The sequence below is a fragment of the Camelus bactrianus genome, chromosome 24, assembly GCF_048773025.1.
Source record: "Camelus bactrianus isolate YW-2024 breed Bactrian camel chromosome 24, ASM4877302v1, whole genome shotgun sequence".
NCBI classification, from domain to species: Eukaryota; Metazoa; Chordata; class Mammalia; order Artiodactyla; family Camelidae; genus Camelus; species Camelus bactrianus.
The window spans coordinates 14,026,709-14,040,483 of NC_133562.1; the positions used below are offsets into that span (position 1 = coordinate 14,026,709).

A 13,775-nucleotide genomic window follows, 5' to 3' on the forward strand; every position below is an offset into this window, starting at 1 on the left:
AGGTCACATCTCTGTAAGTGGTTTTCTAACAATATGCATTTAACAATTTCCCAGTTGCCAGCTAACCAAAGGCAATGTAACGTCAAATAGATTGTATTTCTATTCAGCATGTGATTACACCAGAGTTGAAAATTTTCTAGCCAGAAGCACAGAAATGTCACATGGTGGACATCAGTCACGTTTAATACCCAGCATCTCCTCTCTCTTCTTGTAGGAAGAGAAGCCCTCTTGCCTATAGGGAATCAGTCCCCCTGCACCACAGGGATGACTGCATGACCCCAGAGCATTTACCATATTCCACTGAAAATTGTCTGAATTATTATGCTGAAAATTATTTGAATTATCCCCCTTTGATGTAAGCTTATCCATATCAGAATGCTGGCTTATTTGGGTTTGGTCTCCCGCTTTTACTTCCTTATCTAGTTCTCAGATGGCGTCAGATGATCATACATGTTTAAGGAGGGGAAAAAAACCACAGCAGAAGTGAGAAGAGGACCCTTCCAGTTAGCTGTGGCCATGTCCTGGAGAGAGGAAACAGTCCCATGACCAGACAGAGAGAGTCTCATAAGCAAAGCAACTCCTGGAAATTTGCTGGAACTTATATTCAAATACAATTAAATTTCTTTTCTTCTTTTCAGGCTTACCTAACAAAAGTTGAGATACAGAGCAGATCAAGTATTCCAAAATCTAGTTCCTTTGACTTTAAGATACCCTCTAAGAAGAGAGTGCAGAAGACAGAAAAGGGGAGATGGAATAGCAGAGGAAACATAATTATTTAAAGTCATGTGTATCAATAAAAACTCCTACATCAAAAACATCATATTCTTCACGATCCACAGGCCGAGTACAAAACAGATTTCCAGTGTCTTTTTCTATGAAAAACAAATTTAAAGGTTCTTGGTCAACTCCAGGTCCACTTATTGAATAGAAGATGGTATAGTGCTGCGCAGCGTCAGATTGAACCTAAACGGAAAAGAAGAAAGTAAAAAAAATTTCATTACATGCTTTTAAAATATAGCTTATGTGCCTATATTTTTTTATTTTAAAGAGATGACTTCAATAATGTAATAATCACTTCTGCCACTTCAACACACAAAACAGTAATGAACATTTGGCCAAAGGTGTTTTTTTTTTTTTTTTTTAACTGCTCAAATTTAATGAAAACAATGTTCAGTGTAAGTAGTAACCAAAGAAACCCTAATTAAAAACAAAAAGACATAGTTTCCCATCCACTGACTTGGCAAAGATAGAAAAGAACAGTAATGCCTATTGTGGGCAGGGGCGAGGCAAACAGAGACTCTCACGTACTAACGAAAGGAACGCCTATTAGAATGTTCCTCTGGGAGGAGAATCAACAAAAATTAAAGGGATGAGCTATGGAAATAAACAGGGGAGACTCTTCCTGGCAAAGGAACCTGGAAGTGCAAAGGGACCAGACCTGGGCTGTACCTGGAGTGTTCAAGGAGCAAGAAGGTCATTGTGGTTGGAGTAGCAAGAGCCAGGGGAAAACAACACAGGCGATGAGGAGGAAGGCTACATCATGTGAGTTGATGCCAAGGATGCTTTTGCTTGGAGTCAGACAGGGAGCCATTGGAGAATTTAGACAAGAGCAATACCTGCTTTATTTTGCAGCTGGATAATTCTTGGTGTTCTGTTAAGATTAGACTTGGGTGGCTGGGTAAGGGAAGAAGCGGGAACACTAGAAAGTAAGTGCAAGAATTCAGGGGAAGGATGATGGTTTGTTAGACCAGCATGGCAGCAGTAGGGGTGGTGGGAAGTCGTTATGTTCTGGATCCGTCATTTGAAGATACAGCCAACAGGATTCACCAGCGGGCTGGATACTTGGGGCACAGACGGAAGGCACCACGCCAGAGGGTGCAGTCCCCCCACGGTCCATTCTGCTCCTCTTCCTTAGCGTTAGAACTTACAGCTTAGCACACGATTGCCCAGAAGAAAGACATTGCTCAGTCTCCCGTGCCATTAGGTGTGGCCACAAGAAAAGGTCGGGTCATTGAGATGTGAATGCAAGTGATCCACACGAGACCCAGTCTGTGCTCTAGAACGAGGAGGGGTGTGTTCCCTCATCTAGACACAACGACGAGCCATCTTGAACCTGCAAGGATGGCCATGCTCAAAAAGGAAGAAGCCTGTGTCCCTGGTGATTTCACAAATTAGAATCTCTTTCCCAGATCACACCTTGACATGAGAGGACTGAATCTCTATCATGCTTTAGCCGCTGTAGTTTGAGATCTTGGTAAAATTCAGCTAATACCCTGATCTGATAATAATACCAAAATTAAAAATTTAACTATAAAGAATGGATGGACATATTAAATTGGGGCTCAACATCTATCTCCTTCTACTGTGTCCTCTCATAGTGTAGATGCTAGAAAGATTCAAATAAACACAAACCCAAAACTCTCTCTTTTGCAGGGTCTCTTGAAACGAGAGTCCTGAATTTAAATACGGACAAGGAGGCGTGCTTGCGTGAGATTTGGAAGCCATAAGTGAGGTAGGTGCCTCATTTTTGCTGCTTCTGCTGCCTTTGCTAGCATCCTGTGATGCATCTTTTTGCTTTTATTTTTATCTACAGCAGCAGACGTTTGAGTAGTTTTTTCGCTTGTTTGTTTTGTTTTGTTTTTACAAACTTTGTGGATGTTGAGAGACAGAGTGGGTCAGTCATGTTGCTGACTCTGACTGGAGCAGTTCAGATCGTTCTGGAGCTGCATTTGGTGGAGCAGCTTCCCGTCTGCGGTGGTTTCTTGCCCATGGCGCCTTCCTGACCATGGCAGTGGCACCCCAGGATGGCTCTAGAATTATTGGCTTCCCCAACATGGAGAAAGAAGTATGTCCCTTCTTGCAGGTTGCACGGGGATTCACTTCTGAAAATTCAACCCAAAGTTTGCTTCTTCAGCCTTCCCAACAATTCTAAAAAGTGTTTTAATACACTGTAGTAAATTCTTATCTGTTACTTCTTTAAAAAGAAGTGTGCTTTCCACAACTAAAACCTTATCAAACGCCCCAACAATTGAAGGGATGGAGCGGGCATTAACTGAGATGGGAGGATATTTTGGGCAGAATACCCAAACATTTGATTTGTATTTGTTAAGTCTGAAATGTCTGCCAAAATTCCAAGTGGAAATATTCATTAGACAGTTTGGGTGGGAAATAGGATGTCTTAAGTCTCCAATGCATGCATAGTGCTTCAAGCTATGAGGCTGGGTGAGATCGCTGAGAAAGTGAATATAGATAAACAAGAGACAAGGTTTGTAGCCGAGCCCCCGGAGCTCTCTAGAGTTTAGAGACTGAGGGGTCAGGGTGGTGGGCATGGTGGGGACGTGGGGATGAGGAAGAACCAGCTGCTAAATGAATGAATAAACTAACAAAGATCACCTAATGGCTGCAGAGTCTTTCTCACATTATTATTAGTTGTTTAGTGATTTTCCATTTTTTCTCATTATTAGTTTTTTTAGTAATTTTCTCATTTTACTTGCTTTTATTATACTTTATGAGTATCTTTAATCATCTGTGTACTTTTAAATGTTTAAAGAGTGATTAAACCTGAACAAAACAGACTCTTGGACTTAAAGCACTCCCAACAGGAAGGAAGAGTTTAAAACCTACTTGTTGAAGGAACAAAGGGAAAGGGCCCAGGGAATTCTCTTGCATGGAGCAGGGAATCGGTGCCCATCGCCTCTTGGAGCGCCTGAGAACAGTTTCATTAGTATGTCTTTTCCTCAGGACCTGAATGGAGAGAAAGAAAATTAAAAATAAACAAAAGCGTCACAGCCTACTTCATTGTCAAATAGTAGACGGCCCAAAAACCTAACGCCTCCCTGAAGGCTCAGTCTCAGGAATTCCACGTTGAATCTAAAGACCAGATAACAAGCTCTTTGTTTGCATTAGAAGGGTAAGAAAGAGTGTGCCCAGATTTTAAAGTTTTCATGAACCAAAGAATTTCATTGTGTATACCTTCCTTTCCAACATTACCCATACTTTCAGGTTAGGAAAATCACCACTGTACTCTTAGTTCTTCCTGTTCTGTCCCCAAAAAAGATTAAAAAAAACACATCCTCTTTGTAAAAATCTATAGACAGCACTTACTTGTTATTTGTGCTAAAACCTCATACTCTCAGGTCAACCAGAGTGAGACCAATGCACATTCTTTGTTGCCTTAACACTCTAACTGCACTGTCCAATGTGGTAGCTACAAGCCATATATGACTGTTTGATTTTAAACTAATTAGAATTAAATAAAATATCAATTCCATCCCTCAGTTGCACTAGCCACATGCCCAGTGCTCGGTAGCCATTAATACTGGGTAGCCATTAATACTGGGCAACCATATCACACAGTGCAGATTACAGAACATTTCCATCACCGCAGAAAGTTCTCTTGGAGCTTCTAGTCATTTCCACTTTATTCCATGGTGTAGCAAGAAGACATTGTATCTCCTGAGAATCAATAAATAATTGTATGAAACATTTATTAAAATGCTAAAGTCATGTAAGTTAACTTTATCGTTAGTACCCTTAACATCGATGAGTTGTAATCCAGCCTAAACCTTTGTTTTTGTGAATACTTTCATAACGGCGTTCCTCATAACGAGGACTCCAGCAGCGCAGCGAATGATCAGGGAGCGATGGCCAGTACCATTCACGTGTATACACGCGCCACGATTTCCATCCTATTTCAATATCAGGATCACTGTGGCACTTGGAATCTACCTCTTATTCACTGGGAGTTACTGCACTTCATATTAATTTAGCCTATTGACTATGGGTCAGGCGTAACGGAGGCTATAAGCACGAAAGGGTTGGATCATGCCCTTAAGCAGCTACAGGTAAATTGTTTGCACAAATAAAATTCTGAACGCTGCAACAGAGGCGTAACCAAACTGACACTGATACAAAAGTAATTAGTTAGACTTTAGAGATGGAAGAAGCCTTCCCAGAGGAGGTGCCACTAGATTTAACGAAGCCAGTGTTTAACCAGTGAGGGAAAGAGAGACGGGGAGAGGAGGGAGAGAAAGGGGCGGGAGCGGGGAGGGGGCAAGGGAGGAGAGAAGGGAAAGCAGAAAACAAAAGGGAAGGGGAAAGAAGACGAAGATTATTTTTCCTTTTGTCCTCTTTGCAATTTGTAATGGAAGCACTTAACAAAAAGAAAAACATGCCTGGAAGTATCAATGTACTTTGTATACCTTCTTCTGACGTTCCAGGAGCACAGTAATCTCTTTCTGTGTCTGTTTCTTGGTGTCAGAAAGCCGTATGGTGAATGATCTTTTCTCATCAGACAACAGAACAGTGCTGGCTGTGTAAATGGACCCGTCATCTTGAACTCTGAAGTCAGGGTCACTGGAGTGGATGACATCTGCAGACCTGAGGCATTCTTTCAAATTAACTGCAAGTAAAAATTTCCAAGTCGTAAAGTAGAAACACACGCAAAAAGGAAAACAAAACAAAACAGGTGTTAAAATAATTTATACAATCAATCAAATTTATGAAGTAGAATGAAATCAATCACTTTGCATTTACCAATATCTTAACCAGTCTCTCTGCATGTATTTTTAAATGATAATTCTTTCAGTTAAAAAATAATAATTCTTGATTGTATTCTTGTATTAAATAAGGTGTTCTAACTCTTTATATGCTTCTAAAAGGCTTATGAAAATGATCTTCTTATTAAAGAGGTGTGCCTGTTACAATCCTGACAAAGATGCACTGGACACCCCCACACATACCTGAATAAACACACAAAACTTTCCCTTAACAATGAAGACAGATACACCTGTCTTCAGCCAGAAGTTATACACGAGTCCAAAGAGAGACACAGTGTGTGAGTCTGGCAGTCAGTGAAGGAAGACCAGTGTTTTGGCATTGGCACTCTCCTAGTACGCTCTGCCTCCGACCCCCACCTGCCAGGGACCCAGAATTCTCCTCCGGACCCTGTTCCCAGCTTTCTGGGGCTCCCCACTGAAATTCCACGTGGGGGTCTTCTTTCCCAGGAAATTTTCCCAAGTAAAAAGTAGTAAAATATAAGTATCACAGGAGTGATTCACTGCTGTATCAAAAGGATGGAATCCATCTCATTCTTCAGCTATCTGTTTTATCAGAAACCAAACTGATACATTAATATTCACTTAAGTAATAACCTAATGCCCACTTAAGTAATTTCATCTCAAAGGATCCATATGTTACCCACGTACAGTGTTTTCACTTTGATCCAAATCCATCATAAATGGAGACATTAAGTCAAAAAGAAGAGAAAGTCTTTAGCAGTGAGGACATAACTCTCTCCTCTTCACATTTTTAGCAGAGTGATAACCTCTGGTCTCTTTCCCAGACTTCTCTTTCCATCCTTTTCTTTCTTCTTTCCCAGGAATGGGAGGGATACTTTGTTGAAAAAGTAAAATTGATACCCCTGGGACAAACTATCTCTGAAAAAAAAATCATAATGTGTTCCTCCAATATTCCCTGTTCCACAGAGAAGGGGCCACCCGCCCAGCTGTTGGGAAAGTTGGAGGTGCCCCAGCTTCTCCGGGTGCGCATGGCTGATGAAGCTTAGTTTAGAAGAGAGTGGAGCATCTCACTATTTTCCCAGTGCAGCTGTAGCCCTGAAAGAAACACTGCTGCGATGCTCTCAGCACCTTATCTGTGACTCTCAATGCCCAGAGTCCTAGGGGAATGAAAGACAGTATTCTACAGGGAATTCTTTATGTAATTTTTAAACTGTTAAAACATAAATGACTAGAACATCTGCATTAGAATCAACCACAGAATTCTATAGAGTTATTAAAAAAACATATATTTAAAATTATCTTGATTTGTATCTAATTATAAATAGATTCAGGCTAATTCCAAAGACTGGATAACATGCTCTTTCCAGCATAGGTAAACTAAATTTTTGTTTTAAAAAGCACTGTTTCAAAATTTCTCACCTCGGCCAACCAACTTGTCTGCCTCTAGTTGGGAAGGTATATTAAATTTCACCTTTTTGCAGGCTTCACAAGCTAAACTGAAGACCTAGGGGGGAAATGGTCATATTAATACAATGTAGAACAGAGGACAAAGTTTCAGATATGCAAGATAAATAAGTTTTATAGATTTATTGGCTAGCATGGTACCTGAAGTTAAGAATACTGTATTGTATACTTAAAATTTTAAAAGGATTTGAACAGCCAGTACCCAGAGAAGTTACACAGATGGCCAACAAGCAGAAGGAAGGATGCCCACCATCATTAAGCATTAGGGAAATGCCAACCTGTAGCACAATGAGAGACCCAGTAGGAGAGCCAAAATAAACAAGACAGAACATAACATGTATTGATGATGATCTGGAGAAGGCAGAACCCCCATGCATTGCTGGTAGAAATGTGAAATGGTACAACTTTGGCACACAGTTTGGCGGTTTCTTAAAACGTTAAACATAAACTTAACATATAATCCAGCAATTCCACTCCTGCCCACGAGAAATGAAAACCCGTGTCCACACCAAAACTTGTCTATTCCTCTCCCTTAAACATTTTTGTACTGTTTGTCCATTTTTAATTATTTTTCACTTGTAGGTCTATGTGGGTTGCTTTTTCCCTCTTCTTGTGGTACCTTTTTGATAAACAGTGCTTCAGTTTTGAAGTAGTCAAATTTATTAATCATTTCCTTTAGTTTTTTAAGGTAGTCAATGTTTTAAATCATTTCTTCTGGTCTATACTTTTATGTATTGAGAACTTTCCCTCTGCCCTGTCATAAATGTATTATCCAACATTTTCTTCTAAAAATTATAAAGTTACTTCCAACTTTTAAGTCTTTTACCCATCTGGAATGGTATTTTGTGTGTGATTCACTGTAGCTATTTAATCTTTTGCCATATGGGTGATTATGTTAAAATACAATAATAGATTTGAAAGTATAGACAACCTGCTACGATTGAGCAAGGAAAAAATAGAGAAGGCACAGATAAAACAATATTAGGAATAAAAAGAGCCACAGTTATGGAAAGGACAGATATTTTAAAAACAGATAATGTTAATATATTATTCCACTTAATTTGAAAAGGGGCAAAATAAGCAATTTTCTACAAAAATAACTGTTGACTCAAGGAGGTATACAAAATCAAAATAGGCTTATAACCATTAAGGATATTGAATTAGAAGCCAAATGTCTCCAAACACACACACCCTCATATCCATCAAGCCCAGACATGTGATAGGTAAATTCTTCCATAATTATATGAAACAGATCATCTCTGCCTTACATAAAGTGTTTCAAAGAACAGAAGAAACTGCAACTCCTTAATTCATTTTATGAGGATGTGAGGATCGTATGAAGTTGAAAAGTAATAGGCTGATCTCACTGATGGAGATATATTTGAAATATTGAAATAAGTAGCAGCAAACCAAATCAATAATGTATTTCAAGACATATCATGTTCAAGGCTAAGGTTTATGCCAGGAATAAAAAGACGGTTTCACACTAGAAAATCTATTCTTGTATTTTAACATCATAATATATTGAGAGAGAAAAACTATATGTTCACTTCAAAATAAGTGGGAAATTATATTTATTGCTATAAAAATTATTAGCAAACTAGGAGTACAAGGGAATGGACTTTCTTTACATAATGAAGTGTACTTAACAAAAATTAAAGAAAGAAACAAATTCATAATTAACGCTGAGGTGGTAAAAGCATTCTCCTTAAAGTCAGAAACAAATCCACGACGGCCACTATAGCTGCTTGTGTCCAGCATTCTGCTGGAGGTCCTAACAAGCACAGAAATCAGACAAATAAAAAAAATACATAAAAGCAAAAATGAACGAGGTTAAGAATTTAAAGGAAATAAATCTAACTGCCATTTGCCAGCTACAGATTAGCTACGTGAAAGACCCCACACTACCTGGAACTCATCTTTTGCCATATGGATAGCCAGCTGATCCAGAACCATCACCAAATAGCTCTTCCTTTCTTAGCTAATAATGATAACGCTGTGCTTTTGTTGAGCTTCTCTATTGCTTGTTTATTACGATTATTTTCAAAGTCCCTATATACCTCTCCCCAGTTCCATTTTCTTCCCATCCCTCAACCCCTCTAAGCTCAGGTAACCACTAATGGATTCATTTTGTTAATCATTTACTTCCCCATTTCTGCTTAATTTTATCCCACGTATACAGATCCACAAAGAAGATTGGTTTCTTTTGCCAATTTGGGGCTTTAAATGTATGTAGTCGTATGCGAATGGTATGCAACTTGCTTTCTTTGCTCAGATTATGTTTGTGAAATGTATCCATGCTCAATATATAGCAGTAGCTCATTCACCTTCATTGCTGTGTGAAGATAGAAAGAATGCACAATTAATTCATTAATATGAGGGATGGATATTGAAAGGGATGATATTCATATACAGATTTCAGTCATGCTATGCTTCTTGAATTATAAAGAAACTTGATACTATGTTTATGGGGATTGGATGCATTACTAAAAATAAAGCAAAAATTATAAAGCTACCATTAGATTAGTAAGATGAACTAATGACTTTTAAAGTTATTTTTAAAATAATTTTTGTATAGATGACTGCCCAGTAAAAAGAAATTACAGCATAAAAAAACATTTTTTTAATATTAATGAGTTATGGATTGACTGTTTGAGTTATAAAATAATCTCTTTTAATGAAGAACCCTCCAGGACAACTTGAAATATCTGATTTATAAGACCTAGTGTTGCAAGCAACTTTAAATTAAAATGTAACAAATTAAATTTTTTTAAATGATAATATAAAGTGTTATCTATTATAGTCAGGGAAAAATTAGTTGCTTTGTTTCTTTTTACAGGACCATCCAAATTTTATTAATTGTATGATAGAACCCTTATCATGCAAATCATTAAATCCTGATAGAACTATCTAATGCCAAAGGGAGACTGAAACCTAAAAGCATACTTGCAAGTGTTTCACGTTTGTGCAGTGGTTCAGTTTTAGAGTGAGTACCCAAAATAGGCTTTCTAAAATGACACCTTTTTCAAGACAGGAAAAATAAGCCAAAGAACAGAAATTTATTGAATATCTGAAAAATAAAGGCGATCCTTTTGACTGAGCAAAATGATTATGGAATTTTCAATTCATCATTTCTCCCATGAAGACTTCAAGATGGAGATCTTACCTTCCAAGTTCTTACCACCTCGAATTGTAAGATTTACCTCTCTGTATTCTCAGCAATTTGATGATTCTACTGAATTGCTTTCTAAGCAAGCTCTGTAAGATGGAATTCTAGTTCGACAGAATTCTAGTTCTATGGAAAGTACGATTAGCTGCAGGTCACCAGGAATACCATATATGGAATGGCAACTGCCACAGGGATTACAACAGGACCAAAAAATGTGCAGGGCTTACATGTATTTAGTGACTCAGAAGGTGCTGCAGGGTCTAGCTGTACCTCAATATGCGCACCAATAACCCCTTTGAAGAAGGTAGGTGATAGATGATACGCTGATACGAACATGCTCCAACTCTGACTTCCTTAAGCTCATGATTTTGAAATAAACTAGTTCTCATTTATTTCCTTTATTTGTCCTAGGCATTTTTTTTTCACTGATGCAAAAGATAATAGGAATTATTGTACTCGTTTTTATTTTAAAAAGGTGAATATGTCAAATGTTATCATGAACAATAACAAAAAAAGCCTGGTAAAGGAGCCACATTATTCTCAGGATTTAATGCTGTAAAATCTGAGCAGATAGAATGCCCATTTGTCAACATAGATTATGGGCACAATGCCACATACTCCAAGGGGAAAAGCAAGTTATGCTATAAAGGAAAATGCTACTTCAAGTCCTTTTGAAGAGCCCTTTTAGCAAAATGATAGATTAACCCTGTTCAAGTACACACCATTTATAACATGTAATAGATTACATAATATAGTTCCCACAGTGGATTTGATATGGAGAACAATATTAAACTCACACATAAAATGGTCTCATTATTTGTAACAGGGCAGAAGACATCTGAGCAACTGAACTCGTACAAGTTTGTTTCCACCATTCCTAACAATTTCTGTGACATTAAGAGGAGAAACATTTTAAGAGACACTCAGTGCTTTCAACAATCATGGCATAGTGCTGTTACTTTCTTTCTCCCCCCGCCCCTTGCTTTGTATATGTGAGTGGGAGGATGATTAGGAATTGTAGTTAATTAGCAGTTTAGAGTGTACTGAGGATAGAAGGGTGGGGAAAGGAGGCAGATTCAGAAGGAGAAAAGTGCAGAAGGGAAGATCCCACAACCTACGAGGCAGCTCAGTGGGAAGGCTAGCATGTTAAAAGTCTCAGTTCTGTGTTAAAGACTCGCTTTGAAGAGCTCTTGCTTCCAACAAGGAATTGTCTTTGAGAGATCCATCAAGGCATCCATAAAATGAAAACTGCATTTCTAAAATGTGATGCCGTTAATATTATACTGAAGCGTGGAGAGTCATGAGAGTCAAAAGGAAGTACAGACATAGGATGGTCAACAGAAGTTTTTATTTACCCATCTGGAGAGAAATTGAAGGTGTCTGCAAACTAGAGATTGTGGATGAAAGAAATTGTTCTCTATATGCCCTCTCTAGTGTTCAAGTCTCCAGTTAGACCGTTTAATCTAAACTTTAGAAAATTCTGTTTAAAATTTAAAATAATCCTAAAGGAGTAAACCATACGCTAGAGTTGATGCTCTCTATTTAGATACACAGGCACCTTCTTGCCTTGCCACGCCCCAGCACCCCCACCCCCACTGCCTGCCATCCATCCGGACAGCTCCTCGAACCCCACGCCCTCCCCTCCAGCGAACACTCGGGAAATCTTGGGAACACAGCACCTCCGCAGTTGCTTCTCCCCGTTCCCGAATTCCTTTCGCAGGGAAAACGCAAAACACTAAATTCACGCTTTTAAAACGTATTAGCTGGAAACGCTTTCAAATATATCACAAAAAGAACACACTTTGGGAGCAGTTCCCATTTGTAAATAGTCATTTCATCAGCTCAGACATTTTGTGACGGGTCGACGCGCTCAGTTGTACAATCCCTTGGCCATAAATATATCTTAGATCCTAACTACCAATCCATTGTTCACAACGCGCTGTTTCAAAGAGAGGACAAAGCTTGCAAGCATTCGCCCTGTTTGAGGGCGGAGGAGCAGCAAGAATCCGTAGTCAAGGACGACCTGCTCCCAGGCTGGACTGCTCCTCTCTCCTCCGGACCCCACGCGCATCTTTGGTAGCAGGTAGGCCGCGGGTCTGCGGCTCCTTTCCACAGCACAGCCGGAATGCAGCCCTGGTCTCGCCTGAAGCGCCCGCGCGCGTAATCGCACCGTCAGAGTTCCCGATTTTTTGCTATATTTTCCCAAGTTCTCCGAGGATCGTCCCTAACTTCCTATCCGGGTGGATCTGGTCCTGGGTCGCCGGTTTCCCAGGCTCCACAGGCCCCAGGTTGGGCTCTGGGCTTGCGCAGTCCTCCCTGGAGCGGGACAAAGTTCCACCCAACCCCACGCCTACCCTAGCACTCCTCCCAGCCTGGATTCTCTCTCCTCTACACCACCCCGCTCCTCCATCACACCATCGACCCCAAACCCCAGCCCTAATCCAGCAGGCCACCCCCTCGCGCCCCGGGCACACTCCGCCCCCGCCCAGGTGGCTCGCGGGGGTGGACCGCCCGGGTGAGCCGCCGAATGTCCTTTAGCCCAGGCAAAGCCTGGAAGCCGTTTCTCAACGGTAAGCACGCCAGGATCCAGGGGCCCCGCTCCAGCCCCTCCACTTACCAACCTCCCCATCCCAGGTGACCCTGCGGTGGAGGCCGCACCTAGAACCGCATTTCACGTCTCAGGTTTTTGCTCACTCAGGATCCTCAAATACCTAAACGAATACTCTTCTTCCTTCTCCACCCAAACCCGTCCCAACCACCATCACCGGCCCCTGGAGCGAGGAAAAGAGTGCAGACCCCCGCCCCGACCCACCCGCTACGGCGCCTGAGAGAGCGCAGCGAGGCGGGAGCGCGACCCGTAAAACAAACAATCGAACATCTCCCCAAATCCTCGGTCCCGAACCTCCCACCAGGACTCGTTTCCTACCCTAATCCACTCACCCACACACCCACCCACCCGCCGCCGGGGCGCGAATCTGGCTCGTCCCTGCCCCGCCGGACTGAGCTGAGCCGCAGATGTCACCTTTCGGTCCTTCATTTCGCCCCTACCGCTAGCCCCGCGGTACCAGAGCAGATCCATCCTCTGCCCCATCCCGGCTCCTGGTGACTGGCTGCGCCCCACCCCTCCCGGGCCCCACTCACCACGAGGGTCAGCAGCAGCTGCCTGCAGAGGGCTCCGCGCAGGGAGCTCCGGGGCCCGGCGGCGGCCATCGGGGCGCTGGGCGGGGAGAAGGATGCGGGCGCCAGGCGGGATGCGAGAGGCCAGCGCCCGCCGAGGTGCAGCGGCGTCCGGGTGCGCTTCTCTCCGCTGCTCGTCTCTAAGTGGCCCGGGCTTCTTCCAGGCTTGCCTGCCCGGGAGCGTGTTCGCTCCTGAGACGGGATTGGACTCCGAAGAGGCTGAGCCGCCCCTCCTAGTTATTTCTCAAGTTTTATCACCGCGGGAGCCGCTGGGGAGCTGCCCGAGCCTGCCCCTCGGCTCCGCGGCGGCCGCGCCGGGTGCTCGATCGCGGGAAAGCGATCCAAGCACCCCACTTCTGCCTGCTCTCCCACGCCCCTCGGCTGCCCCGCCTTCACCAGCGCGGCCCTAGTCCCGGGGCGTCCTCCTCGCAGACGCTGCTCGTTCC

General features: G+C 42.0%; 1 protein-coding gene across 2 annotated transcripts in view; it reads right to left on the minus strand.

Moving 5' to 3' along the window:
* Positions 1-13,775, minus strand: part of DSC3 (desmocollin 3) — a 36,157-nt gene extending 22,382 nt beyond the window's left edge. For both annotated transcript variants that reach the window (XM_074352195.1, XM_074352196.1), the window contains exons 1-5: positions 13,294-13,775; positions 6,939-7,023; positions 5,202-5,401; positions 3,625-3,744; positions 808-963 (exon numbers count right to left, since the gene is read on the minus strand). In XM_074352195.1, coding sequence (XP_074208296.1) covers positions 808-963; positions 3,625-3,744; positions 5,202-5,401; positions 6,939-7,023; positions 13,294-13,362 — 630 coding nt within the window. In that variant the 5' untranslated portion in view covers positions 13,363-13,775. The remainder of the gene's footprint in view (positions 1-807; positions 964-3,624; positions 3,745-5,201; positions 5,402-6,938; positions 7,024-13,293) is intronic.